This window comes from Malaclemys terrapin, chromosome 4 (assembly GCF_027887155.1).
Source record: "Malaclemys terrapin pileata isolate rMalTer1 chromosome 4, rMalTer1.hap1, whole genome shotgun sequence".
Lineage (NCBI taxonomy): Eukaryota > Metazoa > Chordata > Testudines > Emydidae > Malaclemys > Malaclemys terrapin.
Window position 1 is genome coordinate 40306039 of NC_071508.1, and position 23911 is coordinate 40329949.

Genomic DNA, 23911 nt, shown 5'->3' on the forward strand with positions numbered 1-23911 from the left:
AGGTGAGTGAGAAAAATCAGATGTGCTAGCAAATGCACAAGAGCCTTCTTAGTTACTGTCTGCTTTTACAGCGGATTCTGTCCCTTGCTCATACGGAACGTTTTCCCTGGCAGAGATTGCTCGTCTTGGCAGATTTAAATTTTTTTTGTCCAAGTGCAGCGTTGCTGGGAACACCTGTTTCCAGAGAAAATGCTTCTTTAGTCAGGGCCAGCTCCAGGCACCAGTGAAGGAAGCAGGTGCTTGGGGCGGCCAATAGAAAGGGGCGGCACGTCCCGGTCTTTGGCGGCAAATCGGCAGTGGGTCCCTCAGTCCCTCTCTCTTTGAATTACTGCAGAAGAATGAAGCGCCCCGATCGGCTTTATCTTTCGCTTTGCTGCTTGGGGTGGCAAAGAAGCTGGAGCCGGCCCTGCTTTAGTGCAGAGCAAAAGTGAAGCTCTTATTCCTTGCTCTCTCTCCTCTCAGTCCTGTCACCTCCCTGGGGCAGGGGGAGGTGGGGATTTCTCTTTCCCCCCCAAAAAACAACGAGGAATCCAGTGGCACCTTAAAGACTAACAGATTTATTAGGGCATAAGCTTTCGTGGGTTAAAAAAGACACTTCTTTTTTACCCACAAAAGCTTATGCCCTAATAATTCTATTAGTCTTTAAGGTGCCACCAGACTCCTTGTTGTTTTTGTGGATACAGACTAACACAGCTACCCCTCTGCTAATTAGTACTCTTTTTCCCAGCACTTCAGTTTCACCATTTATTTCCCCCTGAGTTCAAATGAGCAGCAGGTGCTCATCTGACTCCCAGCATCAGTCTGAAAGATGATCCCTCTTTCCTTGCACCTGGCGATTGCTGCGCATTTCCCTCGGCCGATTTGCAGAGGTGCTAGCACCCCTAGACAGATTCTGAGAATCTCAGTGTCCATCCTCTCCCGCCTTAACCCCGAAGGCCAGATTTTCGGAAGAGTTTAGCACATGCAGAGCCCTGGAAAAGTCTGGCCACCTATTCAAACGCTTACGTAGGAGCTGTGCTCTTCCAAACCTCCAGCCCTGTGTTTTGCCTGAGCTAATTACAAGGAGATCTGTTAGATTTTCATCTGTACAACCCGTTCTGAATTGGCTGCGTCAATATTAGATGTTTTCTTTTCTTGCTGAACGAGGCAGGAACTTGTTTTTCTAGTACAGGATGCCAGTCCCAGCGTGTGCACGGGCTCAGAGAGGGACCCTGAGAAGCTGCTTTCCAGCAGCCTGCGTGCAGGTAGGATTTTTGTTTTAAGTGAGACACCAATAAGATTAGGGGAGGGGGAAATATAGGAACAGAAACGCTTCTTTTTGGGACTCAAGTAACATCTGCAGCTTGTGGGTGCCTGTGCCACTATAAACATGTTGTTTCTTGCAGGCTGCCCATCCCCTCCTGGTGCTACCTGCCCCAAGGTTGCACTCTTTTGGATGTAACCTTATTTTAGGATGGGTAGAGGAATGGGAAGAAGAGAAAGAGGCTGAGATTAGTGTTTTTCTTTCCGCTGACAGCATGTGCATGTGGGATTTTTTTGGTGTTGTACAATTTGTTGTTATTCAAGAGATCACCTGCCAATGTACATCAGCAAAAGAGAGGCAGCGTGATCTAGTGGTGAGGGACTGGGTCGAGACTCATGAGACCTGAGTTCTAGTCACGGCTCTGTCACCCAGCTGCTGTGTAACCTTGAGTAAGTCACCTCACTTTCCTCACCTATGCTTTTTCCTGCCTGTTTAGATAGTTAAGCTCTGTGGGGCAAGGATCCTCTCTCATTCTGTGTTTGTACAGTGCCTAGCATAGGCGGGGGCGGGCATAATCACAACTGAGACCTCTAATATAATGCAAAGAACAGGAGCAACAATGACAAAGGGACACAATTTGATTTTTTAAAAATGGATCTGGTTTTCTGAGTGGGCCTGCTATTGAAGGCAGATTCTTGAACATGATTCCCCAAGATAAACTACAGTCAGTTAAGAGATTTTTTTTTTTTTTTTAGACACATGGTCCATATTAAGAGCTAAGCTGTGTCTGACATCAAGTTAGTTGACAGGTTTTCTAAAACAATGTACTCCTCCTTCCCCCGGACACCCACCTGCAATGTAGACAAGTCTTCAGTGGCCACAGTGTGCAGTGCAGCACTACCCCCATCCCTGCTGGGCTCGGTGGAAACAGGCTCTGGAGGGGGAGAAGCCCAGTTTAATCTGAGTAAGGCTTGCTTGCAAGTGATTTTCAGACAGAATGTTCTGCCTCTACTGAACGATCATTGACACCAATGGGGCTGCAGGGGGCACTGGAGGCAGAATTTGGTCTGTAGTTTGTACCTGCTGCACTAGGTGGCTGGCTGTGTACCATGACCTGGCAGGGAAAGCCACCCCCACCCAGTTAGCATTTCATTCCTTAGGATTTTTTCTCCTCTGAATGAATCACCGAAATACACCAGTAATCTTAGAGCCTTTGTCCCTGGAGCAGGCTCTGGAGGAGACTTGGGATCTGATCCAAAGCTCACTGAAGTCAATAGAGTTTGGTGTTGAAATGCCCTTCAGATAAATGTCTTTCCACTAAGTCAGTCTTTTCAGTCATTTGAAATCAGAGCTGAGTACTAGCAGCAGCAGTGCCAACTCTGACTGGCACAGGGTAACTTAGGAAGGTGCTAGCCCATCTCCCTCTCCTCTGTCTTCTCCTCTGATCTCCAGTGCCCTCACTGCTCACCCTGAGTGGTGTGTGAATGCGTTCTGGGCTAGGATTTGTAAGAGAGCAGGCGTAGATAATTTCTCCTGTCAGAGTATTTTCAACCGAGAATAGCATGGTTCAGCTGGGAGGATAACATTAGGGCATCCCCAGCTCGTGGCATTCCATAAGAAGTCACCTGAGCGCCAATGTTGGAGTCAAGTGGCAAAGTCTTATCCAGAAGATTTGTTTCTCTCCTCTTGTAGGTTTCAACAAGTCTTTAATTTCAGCTGCCTTCCCCTTTTCTAAAGTCATTCAGGTACCATAAGCCCTGATATTTCAGGCTCCCTGTTAGCCGGTGAGCTTCATGCACATGCAGGGGTCACACCTCCTTTACAAGACTGCTTTGCACTTACACCAATTCCAATTTGCAGAACTACACCACTTTCATCAGAGTCACTATGGCCACTTGTGAGTTAGGCAGAAGGTTGGTTAGGTTCCTTGACTGAACAGAAGTTTGAGGTTGGGCTGATGAGCTGACGAAGAGAAGTCGGTGGGCAGGTGGGGTTATACCTAAATCCCCAAACCAATGAGAAGGTTCATGGAATGTCACTGCTGGCTGACTGGAGCCCTGTCTATACCATGTATCAACAGTGGAGCTGAAATGGTGGTAGCAGTGGTGGGAAACCATAGGAAAAAGACCCTAGTGCAGACAACAACCCATTTCTAGATGTAGGAATTACGTGTATTGAGGAGGCTTTTGTTTTGAAAGAGGAGAGAACATTTGGCTGAAGTTTCTTTTGGGCTTTGTTTACACTGTGGAACTAGGCAGCAGGTTCCTGGATCAGCTGTTATCCAAAGCTGGGAACTGTTTTTTGGCTGCTGCTGGAGGTTGATATGCTGATAAAGATGGGGTAAATTGTACTCTTCCTTTCAAGGGCTAGTGATTTAATCCCATTTTAAGTAGCCAAAACCAGAAACCAACTATAACCCCTTGCCAACCATGGCGCTCCTCTGGAAAGTGTGGGGATATAAACCAGCTCCTTGTCTCCTGCTTGTCACAATTCCCTTGTACTGGACCTGTCCTCCCCCAGGAAAGCTTATCTAGCACCTCAATGGAAGGCCTGTGGACAGCTCCACTGGAAGCACTGATTCCTTCTTCCTCTCTTACAGGTCGGGGAGATGACACAAGAGAACTCCATTCTGCTTCACTTGCAGAGTTTACAGCTGCCCTTTCCCGACACCTGGAAGTATGGGATTTTGGCATTAGCCATCCTCCTGGTTTTGGTGGCTCTAACCATTTTAACCTGCCAAATGTGCCAATGCCAGAAACTGAGAAAATTTGGGAGAAGTAAGTACCAGGCGACAGTACACACCAGCCACAAAAGGTCTCTGTATCTGTGATACTTCACCCTTAACAAAGGACCTTCACACAGGAGCAAACTAAAGACCGAGCACAAATGTGCCAAAACAGACGTTCTTATCCTTCAGACTGCAAGCTCTTCAGGGCAGGGACTATCTTTGGCTACGAGTTTGCACTATGGAAGCCTTTGGGTGCTCCCACAATGTGCACATACAAGGGCTTCCTGCCTCCCAGCCCCTTTCCTCTTCTTGATTCCATAATGAGGCTGTAGTGCAGAATTCACAAAATGTATTCCTTGCCAAAGGAAGACAGAAGAAGGGCTATATTCCAGTTTATCTGGAGCTCTTTAAATCAAGACATAGACATGTCAAAGGAAGGAACAAAGTAGGAGTTTTATCAATCACGTCTGCACTTACTGAGCTCCCAAAGTCTTATCTCAGGATCAGTTTAGTGCCAGAGATGGATTCAACAGTGGCACAAAGATAGCTGCACAAAGCAACAGGGAATCAGCTCCCTGCTCGGCTCTACCCTCCCTGCAGGCTGCAAATAAGCACAAGGGCCGGGATTAATGCCCTTCTGGAGGACTCTCCTTCCTTTATGGGCATGAAGATAAGCAAATCCGTGAGCCCTGCTGGCCTTTTTTGATGTGTATTTAAAATGTAATTGACGCCACATGATGGGGCCTAGGGCATTTCTGTACCGGAGCCAAATTTGGGATTTTAATCTCTGCCAAGAGCATTTGCCATTTAGAAGGTGGGGAGTGGATAAGAAATGCCACTTAATATGTTTCCTAGGGCAGTTTGAACAACTTCCTGCTTTAGAACAACTCCGTATGGGGAAACAGGACAGGGTAAAGTGGGAGTGAGGGGCAGTGCTGCCCCCCTCCTCTACTACAAGCAGAGGGAGAGCTCTCTGTACTCCTCTTGGCTTGGGGGAGCACCTGCCCCATAACTCCTCTTCCCCTGGTGCAGAGAGAGAGCTCCCCCCTACTCCCATTTCAATCTACTTTAACCCCTGGGACAAGGTTACATGCTAGAACTGGGTTTTCCATAAGACTTCCAAAGTGCAGCAGCTTATTACATTATTTGGGGGTTGGACTAGATGACCTCCTGAGGTCCCTTCCAACCCTGACATTCTATTCTGAGTGTCCCTCTGCGATCCTGATCCTGTTATCCCCAGGCAGCACAAAAGTAATCACCCTCTTGCAACAGCAAAGCTCTATGTTTATTAATTTGCCTAATCCCCCTCTGAGATGGGCGGAGGAACCTGATTCCTCCTGTTAATACAAAGTAACCTCTATGTGTGAGACAAGAAAGGAGGGGAAGTCAACTTCTCCTTATTGAACACGTGTTGCTTACTGGTTCTTCCTCTTACAATGGCCCATTGCACCCAGAAACTCCAGAGCACACAGGATGTACCATCACTCCAGCCAGCAGCTACTTAGATTTCACCAGCCCAGAGACATTAGCAAAACTTCCTCCCACGTCCCATCTGTCACAGCTTGAATCAGCCCATCTATCATCTCACCCCCAAAGGGACACTGGTCTAGGGCCACTTCCTCATTGCCAAGCCTGACACTTCTAGCTTCCTATTCACCCCAGTCTCATCAATCCTAGTGTGCTTGGATCATTTTTTTCAAGCAAAGTAACAATATTCTCTCTTTCACATATGCCCTTTCTTCCCCCTTCCTTTCCTACTCCTGACAAGTTCAGACACTGACCTGAAATGTTAAGATAATCACGGAGTTTGATTTCCCCTGTATGGGATTATCAAATCTTGAGCTTTATGTGAATATATCTTCCTAGAATTCTCTGATTTTCACTTTTGTCCTAAATGGGTAGCAAGCCACCCCATGAAGTTTGGGATATAGGATGTTCTGTACCAGCTGAGACCTCTGGCCAATACCTCGACTATGGCAGTGATCCATACTGGATTCATCAGAGGAAAGGAATCTCCCCAGTAATGGGCCTTGCTAACTGCAGTGTTGTACCTGGAGGGGAAGAGAAGATGATGGTGAACTCCTGTCCCATTCCTGCAACAACTCTCAAAATCCTGGCCAGGCTCTTAAAGCAACTAGTGATTTTGGGTGGCTTGATTTTTAGGTGTCCAGTTTGAAGGGTCTGATTTTCAGAGGGCAGGTCCTTGGCACTTCTGAAACTCCAGCTCTTTGAAAGGCATCTCAGATTGGGCATCCAAAAATCACCTTTGAAAACCTTGGCCCCTGGCTTTATATTTACAGATGCCATCTCCAGGCTGCTGCACTAATCTTTGCTGTCGTTCCCACAGAGAAGAAATACCTTAGTGAAGCCTGTAAGGACACAAAGGCGGAGAATGGCATCCTGGGGGATAAACTGCGACCAGCTCTCCTTGACATTGCTAAGCAGAGCCTTCCTGATGTCAAGGCAAGTGTGCTAACCCCAGGGCACCTGCAGAAGGTCAAAGGTGTTTTTTTTATTACAAAAGGGTCAGAATTGAGAAGTGGTTGACCAATTTCCAAGGGGCAAAATACTCTACATTGTAAGGGGGCTTCTCTTCTGCTAAGATAAATGGGAAGCAAGCAGATGCTGAAGGAAATCCTATGTTTCCCAGGCTTGGCTAATCAACAGCACAATTATAGAAGTGACTGGGACACAGTAAAGGGAGATTTCTAATCCCAGTTAGAGTTGAGCATGGTGTGGCTAGTGCTGTGAAAAGATTCTTCACAATCTTCCAGGGTACTTTCATCTTCCTGACCGCCAGCATCCCAATGTTAATCAAACCCTGAGCCTCTCTCAAGTGCAAAAAAACAAACTGAGTTCAATTACATTAGGCCTGTGGGGTTGGGGAGAAAAAATCCTATAGGTACGTGGGGTTGACACCACAAAAGTCATTTCCTTTATGATCTAATCCAGATTTGAATCTAGTTTGAACCTAGGAATAAGAAGCCAAGGCATTAAACCACTGACACATCAAATGTCTCTTTTCACTGGCCCCATTCAATCACATTATTCTCTCGGGGATTGTAATCCACACTATGATTTCACAATGATGCTGTACTTGGGTAATTACTCCCCACCATACCTCAGCCTCCAAGAGAGAGGAGTGTTACTGGAGAGTCTACATACTTCTGGGAGCCAAATTCAGCTTGGATCTCTCCTCTGTGAAGCTGTCTGGGGGTGTCAGCAGCTCCAACTGGAAATGGCATGACACCCACTTTTAGCAACGAGCCCTGGAGAAGAACCCTTTCCTCCATTTCCTAGAGCTTTCAGAACTGCAGGTGGGCATGAGAGAGTCCGGGGCTAGGAGAGATGTAAGATACAGAAGGAGCAATATCTGGGGAGCATAAAGGAAAACTTCCTCCTGTTTGATTACAATCTTGATTTCTGTTTCCTGTTTGTCTCTCTGCCTCTTATTCCCTCCTCTGAGAGGCTTTTGTTCTTACTTGAACACTCTCTAATCTCCCCCTTCTCATTTCTTCCTGATTCCCTCTCCACTCATGTAGTACCCTCTCTGCTTACCACAGCCGATGCTGTTTCTGCCATGGCCCAAAGTGAACCTGGATCGCTCTGGTTCATGGTTAGCTTGTGGAGATTCCCAGCCAGCTAGGCCTCTCTGGGAGGGACTGGGAGAGCAGTAAGAGCAAAGCTCACAGACACACAAGCAGACCAAATCTCCAACTGGCATAAATGGGCATAACTCCACTGCAGTCAATGTGGGAATGCTGTGCCCAGCAGTACGAAAGGGAAACTAGAAGAGCTACAGTATTTACCTGCTAGATGAGAGTGAGGTGCTGCCAGCAAACAAAATTGCCCCTTTAGGACAGCAGCTGCTTTCCTCAGACAAATTTAAAGAGCCAGCCCCAGCCCGAAAGGCATACTAGGAAAAAATGCCTATCAGAGGGCAGCAAGAGTTGATAGGGATTAGGAAGTTAGTAAAAGAGGTGCTGCTAGTGGTGTTTTCACTACTGTATCACAGGAATCATGCTCTAGTCTATGTTCTGTTCCCCTCCCTCTGTGTCCTTTGTAATGATTTTCAGAGGCAACAAAGACTTTTGAACTGAAGTCAATGGAGCTATCCTGATTTCTAACCACTGAGGATTTGGCCCAAAGAGATATAAACCACTTGCCTCACGTCTTGCTTGCCTAACCACATCCAACACATACAAGGCCCCTCAGCACACAACATTTGGCTTGTCTACACTTGAAAGTTAATTTGCATTAAGGTAGGGTATGAATTTAAAATGCAATAACTATTCCTGAATCACTTCATCTCTTAATCCAGAATAAGAGTGTCCACTCATGAAGTGATTCAGGAATAGCCATTCCAGAATCACTCCATGTGCTGACAAGCCCGAAAGGGCAGATCACCACTAGGTATAAACAGGCCTTCAGTTTCAGTGACCGGAGGAAGAAAATAGATGTCTGTCTTGCCTGTTTACATTGTTAAAGAGCCAGTCTCTCTTGCTCCAGATCCAGAAACTCCAAGAGGAACTGGACAAGCTGGGTACCTGCCTTTCCCCCTCCTGCACCAGCACCAAGAACCTGGAGAGTGTGGGCAGCAACGCAGACTTCCTGGAGAGCTCCCGGGGCAGGCTGAGATTCTCCCTCTTCTACCACAGGGACCGACTTGAGCTGCTCTTGACGGTCATTGCAGTGACAGGCCTGCCTAGCCGAGGGAGCGCTGACTCTGCTGTTCGGGTCCGGCTGCTGAAGCAGGTCCCATCTCACATCTCTGGCCTCCAGTGCATGGTCCATGAGTGGCAAACACAGGCGGTGAAGAACTGCAGGAAACCTGCCTTTGGGGACCAGTTTGTCTGCTCCCTGCAGGAGGCCGAGCTGGAGAAGAGCACTGTGAAGTTGGAGGTGGGGCTGGCTCATTCTGTGTTACCTTTGTCAGGTGCTGGTTAAAGAGGCTCAGCTAACGGCCCTGGAAAATGAGGCCTTTTCGATACCCACAGAAAAGGCGCATCATGGGAAAACTCCCCAATGCTGTCCCCTCCAGGTGTATTGTTCTCTTCACCTCTGAAAGGGGAAGATGGGATTCATTCTTCATGCCCAGTATCAGAGGGGTAGCCGTGTTAGTCTGAATCTGTAAAAAGCAACAGAGGGTCCTGTGGCGCCTTTGAGACTAACAGAAATATTGGGAGCATAAGCTTTCGTGGGTAAGAACCTCACTTCTTCAGATGCAAGTCACTTGCATCTGAAGAAGTGAGGTTCTTACCCACGAAAGCTTATGCTCCCAATACTTCTGTCATTCTCATGCCCGTCCACTCCATATCCTCTCTGAGACTAACAGGGTCTCACTGTGTGGCCAGTTAGGGTGCCGGGCTTGTTGTGACATGAATGGGACTGTGGCACAAACGCCCTTCACACAGGCCGGGTGGTAAGGGCTGGGGTCCCCTATATCAGCATTTGAAATGCTCAAACAGCAGTTCTTTGGCATTTTATTTCTGGGGCCTGAGGGGAGTGGCAGTATCTAAGTCAGCGAGATTTGATGGCTCTGATGCAGGACTGGCTGTGATCACTAGGTAGCATCACTAGCTTTGCCTCTCTCTCAATCCTTGGATACAAGGGTTCTCTGGGGAAATCCATTTGCACTCTTGGTCCATCAACGGCTTATGGAACAATGGTTCCTCCCTCTGGATAATTGGGGTAAACACATGGCCCTGTAGCGAATCAGTTGCCTACCTGGGAGGTGCTGAGGAATAATAGCTAGGATGAAGTGGAGCGTAGTGGCATTGAGTGGGTGAGAGGAAGGGTAAGATGAAAGTATCACATTCCTTCAAGATAAATCAGACATGGTTTATGATCTTCCAGGACAACTTTCAGAGGGGTAGCCATGTTAGTCTGGATCTGTAAAAAACAACAGAGAGTCCTGTGGCACCTTTAAGACTAACAGACGTATTGGAGCATAAGCTTCATGGGTAAAAGCTTATGCTCCAGTACATCTGTTAGTCTTAAAGGTGCCACAGGACTCTCTGTTGCTTTTTACAGGACAACTTTGAATATAGGACAAGCAGGCAGCTGCCTGGGGCACTGCATCTGAGGATAATGAGGGGACAGCTGTGGTCACTCACCCCCAGGCCAGCTCTTCTCCATCTGCATCATTTCTGCTCATCCACGTCTCACTCCAAAGGAGTGTCCCTTCTGTTCCTTCATAGTCATGTGCAGCAGCAGGTGTCTTTGAGTCAGCATCCTTCATTTTGGGTGCTGCAGCACCTCTTTTTAAGCATCACTTCAGGCAAGACAAAGGCTTCTGGAGCACAGTTGGGTACCCAGGCCACCCACCACACACATAAATGAGGAGAATTCCTTCTGGAGGGGAAATATGATACAGGTAGCAGTAAGGACTAGAGCAGGAAGTGAGTGACTGACTTTTGGAGAGGCATATTCAAACAGGGCACCAATATCGCTTGAGCTGTACTCTGACCTCCATACATAAACAGAACATATGGCTCTTGTCCAAAGAGGAGGGCTAAGCAGATCTAGCAAGTTTTATTTCCTACTGCTTTTCCTTAAAGTGCTCCCAGCCCTTAACCCGAGGGCATCAAAAGCCCCTCTGAGTTATCCACAGTTTTTATTAACAGGAAGGAAGACGTCCCCCAATCAGGGAGCAGAAACAATACTATGGGACTTGGTGCCCAACCATTCAAACATTACATCCTCACACAGCAAACAATTTGAAAGTGTTCCGCAGGCTGGAGTGTGTTAGTACAGAATATTCACTGAGCAAATGGGAACAAGGAAGCCAGTGGTAAAAAACAGAGGTAGGTGCACAGATTACAGTAAAAAGAAGAACAGGAGTACTTGTGGCACCTTAGAGACTAACAAATTTATATGCATCCGAAGAAGTGGGCTGTAATCCACAAAAGCTTATGCTCTAATAAATTTGTTAGTCTCTAAGGTGCCACAAGTACTCCTGTTCTTCTTTTTGCGGATACAGACTAACACGGCTGCTACTCTGAAAGATTACAGTAGAACCTCAGAGTTACAAACACCTTGGGAATGGAGGTTGGTCATAACTCTGAACAAAATATGATGGTTGTTCTTTCAAAAGTTTACAACTGAACATTGACTTAATACAGCTTTGAAATTTTATTATGCAGAAGAAATGCTACTTTCGCTTTATTTTTTTAGTTTACATTTAACACAGTACTGTATTTGCTTCTTCTTTTATTAATTTTTTTTTGGTCTCTGCTGATGCCTGATTGTGTACTTCCAGTTCCAAATGAGGTGTGTGGGTTCGCCTCTGCTGCTGCCTAATTATGTACTTCCAGTTCCAAATGAGGTGTGTGGTTGACTGGTCAGTTTGTAACTCTGGTGTTCATAATTCTGAAGTTCTACTGCAGTGATCCCCAACCTTTTTCGTCTGGTGGGCACCAGACGACGAGCCGTGGTGGTGGACGAGCATCCGCCGAAATGCCGCCGACAAGCAGCAACTTCAATAGGCGTTGCCGCCGAAATGCTGCCGACAAGCAGCGTCATCCAGAGGCATTGCCGCCGAAATACCACCGATTTTCGGCAGCATTTCAGCGGTGACGCCTCTGGATGACGCTGCTTGTTGGTGGCATTTCGGCGGATGCTCGTCCTCCGGCCAGTATGCGGGCTCACTTAGACGCCACGGCGCCCGCGGGCACCGCGTTGGGGACCCCTGTTCTACTGTATTTCCAACCAAAGAGCTCGACTCCTGAATAAGTTGCTCACTATGTGTGATCTGCACAGCTCTTCATCCCAGTAACCTGAGACGCCACAAAGAAAGGGCTCTAAACCTAATCCTTTATGTATATTAATAGGGATTTTTTTTTTGTTTTTGTTTTTTCTCCTCTGCTACAAGAGCTTACAGAGACAGGGAGCTTATGCCAAGGAACTAAACAAAAGCACTATCTGTTCCAATACAGTTCAGCTCTCAAGACAGGAGTTGATGAGGAAGTCCCCTAGATGTAAGTGTTAGTAGCTGTATCAGGTGCTTTCTGTTTTCTGACTCAGCTGGTCAGTTTTTCATGGCATTGAGGAAGCAGCCCCAGAATGTGTTTCATATTTATGCATATTTTTATGTGATTATAGTTTTATTTTATTTTTCCTCTATTGGAACGTAGGCTGATTCTTTTGTTTCCATTCTCTTCCTGATGTTATGTTGTTAAAACAGCATATTGCTACTCCTCCCGCCCCCAGACTATAGTGATATTATGGCAATGAGTTCCACAGACTATCATTGAGACCAAGAGCTTAGAAGGATACACATGCTTCTGGAAGCCTATATGGATCACAAGAAAATCCAGAGTTGCAGTAATATGGATTGAAAACCTACAACCACCACCACCATCAGGAGTTACAGAAAGGATGCAAACTCTCCTGCTTCAGGGTACAAGTCAACCTCTAATTACAGTTTGGAAGAAATTTTCCCTGGTAGCAGGTTATCTCATAACTGCCTCCGGCAGCATTTCTTGCACCATGCCTGTAGCAGCCAGTACTGGCCACTCTCAAAGACAGGGTACTGAACTGGATGGTCTGCAGGTCTGATCCAATACAGCAATTCCCATGTGTCACTACACACCTGCTATGTCTTGGCAATGCTCCAGGTGGCTCAATACTCCAAAGCTTCTCTACTATTTAGCCCTCAATTTTCCCATCTAATTACATTTACTCTTATTCACTTACATATGGGACCTTCAATGACGAAGTACCTAGCAAGGGTATGAAAGGAAATGCAGCAAGCAACTAACCAAATAATCATGACCAGAATGGTTCGACCAGCCATTAACAGGCCCAGTGCTTGGGCAACAGTGAACTACAAAGGGGAGAGGAAGAGGCCATGCGGCGAGAGTGAAAGATGGAAGGAGACAAAACTGGCGCGCAGAGGAGAACAAAAAAATCCACAGGGCAAGTTCCTCAGCTGTCTTAGAACATCTTTGCACAGCTCCTTTATGTCTCTATTATGTACTGGATATTGAGCTGTTGGATCTGAGCACCTCCAGAAAGGGAAAACAATGAATTTTCTCTCTCCCAGTCGGAAGCATTCCTAAAGTTTTTGTTTTTAACAACAGAAAGATACGAGAGTGCAAAGCTGTTCTGAAACCCATGTGAACAGCCACCAGAGGATTCTCTTGACCTGTGTGGGGGGATTGTAAAGAGAGACGTTGGGCTGCTCCAGCGGACACCTGGGGCCACCCTGGCACAGAGCAGGGTAGCATAAACCTGCCTTTGCACAGCCCATCTTGAGCTGTGCGGAGTGCTCCTGAGTGCTGTTTACATTGCAAATGAATTAACTGTGAAGGAGAAGCCGATGGAAGGAAGTGACCGAGTGGTGGGGGAGTGAGGAGAGAAGAGAGCTTGAAGGAGCCTGTTCAGGTGATACGGGAAGGGAAGGATCCAAGTTTTATTTGCTGGGGATGTGCCTCCCTTGCTCTCATTTCAGCCCAATACTGACCCCTTCAAACCTGGTGCCTGGTAGGTAGGATTTAGACAGCTGCCCTGAGAATGTGATGCATGGACATGGAGCTAGGCCTTGTGTGTGAAAAACAAAGGCCAAGTCTGAGACCTGGCCTAGTGCAGACGTAATTCCAGTTGTCTTCAGGGGATGTGGTACTGCATAGCCCTGCTCCTGTGTCCCCTGTAGGGGGGATGCTGATTCTCTCTGTCCCATAGGTTAAACATTACAACAAGTATTCCAGACACACCATGCTGGGGGAAGTGAGGGTCACCCTCAGCAAACTAAAGGCCTCCCAACGTATGGAGTTCTGCGAGGAGCTACAGAAGACTACAAAGGTAATGGTTCTTGTGTCACCTCCCACAATGTAACTACATCATGATTGCACTGGATGTCTCCAGGGAGAGGGATAAAGAGCCTTTGACTTTTTTCAGGCAGTAACCGGCAGTCCCTGCCTTCCATCAGCATGGGACAGACCATGGAAAATGAGCGAGTGGCCTCATTACAGACCTACTTTGTGCTCCACATGCTTCCCAGGCAGGCTCTGCAGAGAGGCAGTGGTGTTTGGGAGCATGGAGTCCTGACTGTTCTCCCAGGGTATGTCTCCAAAGTGCAATTAAACACCCGTGGCTGGCCTGTGTCAGCTGACTCAGGGTCACGGGGCTGTTTAATTGCAGTGTAGACATTTGGGCTTGGGCTGGAGCCAAATTCTGAGACCCTCCCTTCTCTTGGGCTCTCAGAACCAGAGCTCCAGCCTAAGCCCAAATGCCTACATGGCAAGTCTGAGGCACCTGACCTAGGCCAGCCGCAAGTGTTTAATTACAGTGTGGATGTACCCCCAGAGATTAACTATTCAAGTCAGGCTTGAGGCCCATTGGTGGGCAGCACAAAGAGGCTCATACTGCTGCTGCCAGTGGCATACCTGCTCCTGGATTAACGCAGGACTAAAGTTAATCAGGAAGCTTTTACCTGCACTAAAATAGCACGTACTTGTTTGTGTAGCGGGAAGATGCAAAATGAGAACACATTTTATATTCTAGGTTCCATTTATAACGGTTAATAAATGCTTAGCTAATGGTTATAAACAGGTTACAGTCTAGCTGGTTATAAGCAACCCCGAGTCCAACAACTCAAATAATTAACAATTTATTAAAATATCAATCCTTTATCAACTATTTATAAACAGAGCTTTAATATAAAGTGTTACTCAAAATGCCCCTTTTATTAAAGTCAGGCCCCTTTAACTGCCCTTGTTCTCAGGTGTATCAACTGCAAAGGCCATAGTTTGGCACTAGAGGAACATAATGCATATCAGCCTCCCTCTGCACAGGCAGCAATAACTACGGACACATTTTGTTGTAACAGGAACCACACTGTGTTGGCTTGTACTGCCCCCAAGAACAAGGAATGGATGAAAGTGCCTTTCTTAGATAGTTTATTGCCACAAGAACTGTTCATTTAACTGTTACATAAAGAGTTGATACTGTTAAGTTATAGCCAAAATTACGTGAAATCAATATGAATTTGGTTCAAACCCATTGTAGAGCCAGACTCCCAGAGTTTTTAATGCAAAACAGAACGGTTTAGGAGATCTCAGGGTTATGAGAATGGGCCATCTCCTTGTCAATAAGCAAGGAAAACCATTACACCTACCAGTTAGAAGAGAGGGGGGGGGGGGCCACCAGCTGCACTGAAAAGAAAGATGCTGACAGCTGCATAAAGGTCCTTTTAGGGCTGCAGCTGCTTGCCTCTGGCAAATGTAAAGAGCCATCCCCTGAAGGGCATGCTGGGAAAAAACAATCTTATACAAGGGCAAACCTGTACTGAGGAGAATGGGTAGGGACCAGGAAGTTCCCAAGGGAGATGCTGCTCTTTTCACCACCATAACTCAGAAGTCATCTCCATATTCTGTCCCCCTCCACATTACTGATTTTAAGAGAAGACAAAGGCCTCATATACACGTTTTTGTGGAGCACTGTTGCATTAACACCTCGACAGCTTGTGATGGAGTGCTGAGGGCTGGCACTTGAGCCAGCACTCTGGTCACTATTTGTTCTAAATAGGTTCTCTTAGAGAAGGCCTAATTGGACAAAGGACTACTTGGATTACCAGGCCAGAGTGAGGCTGGTGAACCAATTAGCTCATTAACAGGGAAGCTGTTAAAAAAAAGGCACAGGAAGGCATGCTGAGGCAGGAGAGGAAGCCTGGTTAAAAGGAGTCTGCTGAATAGAGACACCATCTTGCCTCCTTTTTGGAGAAGGGGTTAGAAAGTTGAGATAAGTAGGAGGATGTAGAGACACAGGTAGGTGTTGATGGAGGGATTAAAACACTGTAAATAAGCCAGGAGGTCTGAGTGGGTCTGTGTTCTTGGAAGAGGCTGGGATATGCCGCGCTGCCCCATCATACAGGTCCAATGCTAGCAGCGGTGGGGACACTGCTGTAGTCTGGGCATTGGTATCTAGATGTGCCCTGATGGGGGTAGATGATGCTGTGGTAAGAATGCCACTAACTGGTTTACACCACCACTGCTAGCAAGGATGGAGCTCAGAAACCACAGGGTGGCACAGCCTAATGGAGAGAAGAGTGAATATACAAAGAGAAGTAGGGCTCTGGGGTAGGAATTTGGAAAGTGCCTTAGGAGCACAAGTTCTATTGACTTTCAGTGGGACTTGTGCTTCTAAATCACTCAGGCACTTTTCACAATCCCACTCTAAACTCACTGGGTCAAGCCCTCTGTTATACTCATGAAACCCCATTAACTTCAGTGGCATTATGTGCCACTGTACCTGACAGGAAAGATTTCCTCATTTGGCCCAATTCACCATTCCCCTTACCTTGTGTAGTGAAGAAGTTGAACGTGTGCAGAGTAGGTGTGATCTCACTGGCTAGTATCAGAGGGGTAGCCGTGTTAGTCTGAATCTGTAAAAAGCAACAGAGGGTCCTATGGCACCTTTAAGACTAACAGAAGTATTGGGAGCATAAGCTTTCGTGGGTAAGAACCTCACTTCTTCAGATGCAAGTCATCTTAAGGTTTTTTGCATCTGAAGAAGTGAGGTTCTTACCCACGAAAGCTTATGCTCCCAATACTTCTGTTAGTCTTAAAGGTGCCACAGGACCCTCTGTTGCTTCTCACTGGCTAGCATTTTACATCCTCTTTGCACTGCCAATCTAAGTTCAGGGAAACAATGAATTAGGCCAACTGTTTTCATAAGAGACCAAAATAATTCTCTTGCTAACCTATCATGCACCTGGAAATACTGTCAGCTGAATGACTACCATTTTGGTGGCAGCAGCTGTTTTCAAAGTCTTTAGAGTCCTTCCCAATAAACCAGTATCCTTGTACTCTGATAAAATTCAGCTTAATATTCCAGGGTTGGGAGAAGGGGAATGGTCATAGCAGATACCTCCTGCCTTGTTAGGATAACAACACTGATTCCACAATTACAATACAAGGATAATCAATTTGTAGGGTCCTGTGCACCCAGCAGAAGGTACTGCTGTTCTGTGGAATGGACTGTACAATTGATAATTGCAATTGATCATCACACAAACATCACCTAACTTGTTTCCATTTTTTATGAGATCAAGAGTTCGATAAAGGTAACTGTCTTGACATAACATACCTAGCCTTTTGTATGGCATTCGTTTTAGTCCCTCCTGACACATTCTGATAATTTTTTAGTACTATACATAAACAAACAAAAAAAATCAATGCAGTTCATTTTAAATGGATTGAAAACTAGTTAACTGACAGACAACAGAAAGTAATTGTCAATGAAGAACTGTCCTCCAGTAGGGGAGCTTCTAGTTCTTCAGGGATCTATTCTTGGCCCAATGCTATCCAATCTCTTTATCTATGAGGTTGAAGAAAGTATAAAATCATTACGGGTAAAATTTGCAGATGGCACACAAATTTGGGTAGTGGTAAAAAATGAAGACAGGTCAATTATACAAACTAAGCTGGATCGCTTGGTGAAGTGGGCTTGTTTCATGCATTCTAACACAGCCATATAGCTAGGAACAATGAATGCAGGTCACTCTTACAAGTTGGAGGACTATGCCACTGGAATGCAAAGAACTTAGGGGCCTTGGTAGATAACCAGTTGAACAGGAGCCTAGTGCAATGTTCTAGCTAAGAGAGAGAACAAGACCTTTTGGATGTATAAGAAGGGAATATCAAGGAGGAGCAGAAAGGCTGCATTACCTCTGTATATGGCATTAGCGAGTTCAATACTGTGCCTGTTCCGGTATTCACACTTCAAAGAGATGTTGAAAACTGGAAATGAGTCAGAAGAGAGCTACAAAGATGATTTGAGGTCTGGAAAGCATGCCTTAGAGAGCCTAAAGGAGCTCGGGTTATTTAGTTTATCCAAGCAAAGGTTAAGAGGTGACTTGGTTACAATCTACAAGTATCTACACGGGAAAGAGATTTCTCATATGAGGCTCTTTAATCTGGCAAAAATGCAAAATGAGATCTAATGCCTGGAAGCTGAAGCCAGACCAATTCAAACTAGAAATAAAGGGGAATTTTTAAACAGTGAGGATTTTCACTGAAACAACCTAGGAATGTTGTGGATTCTCCATCACTTGAAGTCTTTAAATCAAGACAGAATGTTTGTCTAAAAGATAGGTTATAGCCAGGGGTGGCGGGTATCAAAAGCTGGATAAGGCTGAGCCTCCCCAAACAGCCCTGCATGGCCCTGCTAACTCTCTGCCACCCCTGCTTCCTGGTGCTGTGCTGCGGGTGGCTCTTCCCCTGTGGCCAGGGCCCTGGGCTGGGGCTAATGGGGGCCAGCCTGCAGCCAGGGACTCTGCCAAGAGCTCTGGGACTGAGGGGAGAGGCTGCGCTGCCCTCTCAGTGTTCTGGAGATGGGGGTGCTCGGGCGGCCTGGGCGGGATCGGGGGCCTGGCAGCTGCAGCGTGTGTGTGTATGTGCACGTGTGCTCTGGGCTCTGGCGGGAGGAACGGGACCTAAGGCAGAAGAGGCGGGCTGGGCGCTAGCCTCCCTGAGCCAGGGGTTCACCCGTCGCCCATGGTTATAGCTCAGACAAATTCTGGGCTTGATGCAGAAATTACTGAGTGAGGCTCTTTGGCCTGTGTTATGAGAAGGTCAGACTGGATTATTAAAATGGTACCTTGTGGACTTAAAACCTAGGACTCTAGGGCCTTGGGGGGTGGGTCTAATCCTGAAATGCGTCACAAAAGAAAGTTTGGATTTCTCTCCCATTATCCACATCACAGAACCATCTCCTGACATAGTGCAATTAACGGTCTCCACCCAAGATAGGTCTGGGAGTGGCATCTTTGCCCCAGGCTGGTAAAGGCCTCCAAGGGAAAAAAAGAGACCATGGCCCCATGATCATGAGGGTAGAGCTCAGGGGCCAACTGTCTCTCAGGAAATCTCCAGGTAAAGACAGACAGACTTTCCTATAAGTGTCGAGTCCTGTGGAGCTAGTTCTCTGCACTGCCCCTTGCACCCTGTGTGAGGTGAGTGTGAAACATGTCCTTGTCAGAACAGTGATGACTCGGTTAGTTACACACAGACAGGTCTTTGAGGCCAAGTGGCAGGACTCCCTGTTACTCAGCTCCCCTCCTCAGGGCGTGGGAGGCAGCTACAGGCTCTTCCCATCGCAGTTCAGTTATGGGAATACTGCTGGGGCACGTTCACTTCAGTCCTCTTCCATGCCTCAGGGGGTGGGGGCTGCGCTTCATACTCAGTCCCTGAGTCTCAGGTGGATTGGGGAAGGGAGGTTCTGCTGTTTCCTTTGCTGGCACCTGCAGTGCATGGTGGAGCAAGCCTCAGCAGAGCCAGCTGTAGGGACCCTCTGGGGACCAGAGAGTTGCTGAGAAGCCTGACTCTGTGTAAGCTTTAGAGACGGGCCTCTCATTAAACAGGCTGAGGACTGTTAACACAAATTGGCTGGCTGGGGAGATTTCCCGGTAGCCCTGTGAGTGCGTTTGACCCTGATGACTGGAAGCAGGTCCGGCGACAGCAATTCCAGGCCCCAGGGCCAGGGTTGCCCCGAGGGGGGTGCGGATCCTGGGGCGGAAGTAATGAATCCATCACTTTCGGGACCGACCAGGCTGGCCAATTGCACTGGCAGCTCGCAGGGCCCCCCAAAGTGTGGGGCCCGGAGCAGTTGCCCCGATTCGCCATACCCTAGGGACGGCTCTGCCCAGGGCAGAACAGTCAAAGGGTCCCCTAGAAAGGTCCGCCTGACATTTGGGCGGTGCTGCGCCTGCGCTGGCTGGTGCCCAGCAAGCTACCAGCTGCGCTGTTGAACGTGCACTTCCGGCACGGCCAAGGCTTTCGCATGCCCACTCGGCTGCCTTCGCTGCCACCAGTACCATCCCGCATGCGCCTAGGAGCACTGTGGCCCGCCCAGGTGATTTAAAAGGGATGCAGAGCTTTTAAATCGCCCGGGCCCCTGGGCAATTGCCCCCTTACACAGACTGCTCCCCCATCAGCAGGCCTGATTGGAAGTGCAGGGGGAGCTTTCAGGTCAGGATTGGGTGGGGGTTGGCAGTGCTGGGAGAGGGACACATTTTGTACAACACATGCTCATGCTCTGCTTGGCTTCAGTGCTATTAGTCCCTGGGTCAGGTTCTGATCCCAGTTGGAGGGTCACTCCAGATTTACATGGGTTTAACTCTGACCGTAAATAGCCTCCTTCGCTTTTCAGAGCAACTAAATACCTCCCCAAGTTTAGCTTTTCCTCCGTCAGAAAGTAGTCAGAGGGTGGCAGGCCACTATGCTGTTCTCAGCAGGGGCAGTTGAGTAGTGTGTGTACTGGAGGATAGAGTCAGGGTGGGCTATTCACAGCACTGCCTGCTATCCTTTCACAGGACCTTGTTGGAGAAGTCCTTGTGTCGCTGAAGTGTCTTCCCATCTCTCAGAAGATAGAAATTGGGCTGCTCAAAGTCAAAACTGCCTCCGTGTGCAGCAGTCCAGAGAAGAGTAAAGGCATTTATTTCACCTACTGTCTGTGGTTGCCTGAGGTTCTGTGTCTCTGCGGCTTGCTCTGTCTGCGGCCTCTCTTCTTTCCCAGGGGAAGGATAGGGTATGAGAGAGAGTACTCGAGCTCCCCTTCTGCTGGCCCATTACAGTCCAGTGGTAGGGGAGTATTTGCCAAAACCCCACTGAACACTGCTGCACTGGCTCAGAGCCACCGCTGAAGCCCAGACCCCTGGCACTGGGTGGGGCAGAATGCCATTGAGAATTGAAGCACAGGAGCAATAATGGAAGAACCCAGCACAGGGACTTCCACTACTGGTACTTGAGTGACTCTTCCCTAGCAAGGCAGTCTCCTCCCACACGCACACATACATTGTGTTAGTCCATTTCCGAGACAACGCAGAGATGCAAAGGGGCAGAACAGAGAACCTGGCCCTTGTACCTGCCATAAAGCCAGATTAGTCAGGCTCCTGAGGATTATCTCAGTGTGGAGGAATCCCCAGGTAGCATACAACTGACATCCTCCCCTCCCCCCATGTGTGTGTGTGGTTGATGGAGAGATGTGGCCACAGTGTTGCTGTGCTCATGTAGTTCAGCTGTGGGGGCAGCTCCAAAGGGCCAGGGACCCACTTCAGAGATGCCCCGAGACTGCTCTACGTTGCACAAAAGCTGAAATGGCCCCGAGTCGTCTCGAATCCGGGAAACACAAAAGGTGACAAAGCCACCTTTTCTTTCCCGTGACCTCTGGGATCCTGTACCAAGCACCACCCAGCCAGACGGCACATATGGGCACATTGTCGTCCGTGACATCCTCTTCCTCTGCCTGAACGGCTAGTTGGGGCTGCGGTGGGGGGAGAGGGGACAGAAATATGGGGCTGTTATCTTCTTGCATTGTATGGTGCGTAAACTGACAGATAGCATTAGGGGATAAGTGAGTTGGATCTCTTGGCCACCCCGTCCCACTAATTTGGCAAAGCCCTTAGCCCTTCCTGTGGTTTCTCTCTTGCCTACTCCTGCAGACATATTTCCACCTTCAGATCTCTCTTTTCTGGGAGGAACAAGGGCAGCAGAGAGTTCAGCTGCTTTTGAGATCTTCTTGCCCCAAGACCAATTGTTCCTATACCAGGTTCCTCCAACTAGGAGCAGAGCTGGCTGTTTCGCCAACCAGGGTGGAAAAATATTTGATGCACATGCACACACCCCAAGAGCTGTGCAAAAACCCCACCACCAGAGTGGCACAGTGGTACAGTACACCTCAGGCAGTTGGTGCCCATGGCAACTACCCTGCTTGCCCACCCATAGAAACAGCCCTGCCACCAACACCCTTAGACTTTCTACTTGGAAGGGGCCTGACTCTCCAGTGCCTTCTCTCCCTTGTTTCCAGCCAGGCTTTGGTGTAGTAGGAACTGGGTTTAGTGTAACCATCCCCTTGCCAGTAAGGGTAAAATTCTCATCTTGATACCTATGCACCATTCTCATGGACTTTAGCAGGAGTCTCACAGACATTCAAGGGCAGAATCTGGCGCTAAGCATATACCTTGTGAAACTGTCATGGTTCACCAACACATAAGTGCATGGATCACAGGACCCAAATCTGATCTGTGGTTAACATTACAGCCCTCCTTCTGCACCACTGAAATCAGTGGGAGCTTTGCCCACCGAAAGGGTGCAGGATCAAGTCCATAGAGCAGTAACGTCAGGTCTGAGGGATGCTCACAATGTCCTATATCCTCATTTTTCCCTCTTGCTCTCTCCCTGCCCCAGGTGTGTATGCGAGAATAGACATCTCCTGCCATCTCCACAAACAGAAGCATCAGAAATCCAGCCCCAGGGCCCGAACCTCAGTCATCATCTTCAACGAGACTTTCCTCTTCCATCTTGCTGAGCCTGTTGCTGGGGCCTGCACAGTCCTGGTCTCCGTTTATGAAATGAGCTCCAGGGCCAGAGGCAGCAGCAGGCAGCTCATTGGACAGGCTGTCCTGGGGAAGAGGAGCCCCAGAGAAGCCAATGACCACTGGGCCCTCATGATGCAGTCTGTCCAGCAGCCTGTGGCTAAGTGGCATCCTCTGCTACTTTAGAAGGAGGATTTTGCACCACTTCCATGATGTAGAAACTGGCCAGATTTTCTCCATGGCATAGCCTGAAGTTCCTGGTTAGAACAGCACTAACCGAAGTAGCTGCTAGTTGTGACAAAAGTTGCTGATTCATTCTCCCTCCCAGCAGCAGCAAGGGAATGTCTTTCCATCCCTGCCAAGTCCCATTGTGATTTGATTAACAGTACTATTGCCGCAGCACCGAGAGGCTGCAACTGAGACCAGGGCCCCACTGCACTAGGTGCTGTGTATACACACAGACAGTCAGTAAGAGAACAACTCTGCCCTGATGAGTTTACAATCTGAACAGACAAGGGAAGCAATGGGTGGGAGGACAGGAGTATTATTATCCCCCTTTGACAGATGGGGAATTGAGGCACAAAGATTAAGTGACATGTCCAAGGGTTCACAGGGACTCTGTGACAGAGTGGGGATTTGAACCCAACATCTCCTGAGTCCCAGTCCAGTGCCTCAAGCATCCTTCCTCTCCTTTCCCTTTCTTTGCCTGGGAGAGTCTCAGATGTGGCACTTTCCCAGTGAAGGCACCCAGGCCTTGCCACCACTGCCTCCCTTCACTCACACGCACATAGAGTGCCTATGGGGATGGATGAATACAAGACCTCGGCATCCCAGGCTGTCAGTCAGGCACTTTCCTTCAGTGATACCCCCATGTTAAAAACAAACATGCTTTGTGTAAATGAAGCCCCCTCTCACCTGCTAAAGATAAATGAAACAGCCCAGACCTTGTAAACGAGAGCAGAGCCTGCTGAAGTAGGAGCAACCTGCACACTTTGCCCTTGCTGCCCTCTCAGGAAAGGTCTGGCCCCTGTGGCCACCACCACAGCTGGAGAGCTGCCAGCTGCTAAATTTGGATGAATGGTTGTGATCCATCTCCAGCAAATGTGTGTGTGTGTGTGTGTGTGTTCAGGGCTCTCCTGAAGTGGCTAGGAGGCATGGTAGTGCATCTAAAGCTCATTAATGCTTGTAAACTGTTTTCTTCCCAGGATATCACCATTTCCCTGCACCGCATGTAGGGGTGGACAGTGGCCACTGCTCTGGGACTTCAGGCTTCTGCTTTGTTTAGTCTCCCAGCACACAGCACCCCCTGGTGGAGGCATGGCAGCACAATCTCACCTTGTCTGGCTGTAGAAACAGATCAGACCCCATATCCACCTAGTCCTGTATCCAGTCTCTGACAGTGGCCAGCACCAGCTATTTCAGTGGAAGCTATAAGAACCCTGCAGTGAATAGATGTGGGAGAATCTGATCCCCACATTAGGTCTCACCTGGATCTCTGTCAGTTAGAGAATGGTTTAAGCCCTGATGCACGAGGCTCCATAGCCTTTCCTAAATTTGTCATAATTAATTATAAGAATTTTGGATATTCTTGATACCCATAAACATGTTTTATCCCTTTTTGAATCTT

The 23911-nt window shown here is 47.9% G+C and overlaps 1 protein-coding gene across 1 annotated transcript; it reads left to right on the forward strand.

The window, feature by feature from the left end:
* Positions 1 to 1187: 1187 nt before the first annotated feature.
* On the forward strand, positions 1188 to 23911 carry LOC128836355 (synaptotagmin-1-like). The gene is made up of 8 exons (XM_054026564.1): positions 1188 to 1244; positions 3843 to 4020; positions 6319 to 6434; positions 8481 to 8873; positions 11233 to 11298; positions 13656 to 13775; positions 20284 to 20395; positions 22157 to 23911. The coding sequence occupies exons 2-8, from the start codon at positions 3852 to 3854 to the stop codon at positions 22468 to 22470; spliced, it is 1290 nt and encodes a 429-aa protein (XP_053882539.1). The 5' UTR covers positions 1188 to 1244; positions 3843 to 3851; the 3' UTR covers positions 22471 to 23911.

What these genes read in the sequence shown, in the direction of transcription:
- LOC128836355 (XM_054026564.1), top strand. Translation starts at nt 3,852, where the DNA reads ATGACACAAGAGAACTCCATTCTGCTTCACTTGCAGAGTTTACAGCTG. An exon ending in AGAGCACTGTGAAGTTGGAG is followed by an intron (nt 8,874 to 11,232) that starts GTGGGGCTGGCT and finishes GTGTACTTCCAG; the next exon opens with TTCCAAATGAGGTGTGTGGG. An exon ending in GTGCAGCAGTCCAGAGAAGA is followed by an intron (nt 20,396 to 22,156) that starts GTAAAGGCATTT and finishes TCCCTGCCCCAG; the next exon opens with GTGTGTATGCGAGAATAGAC.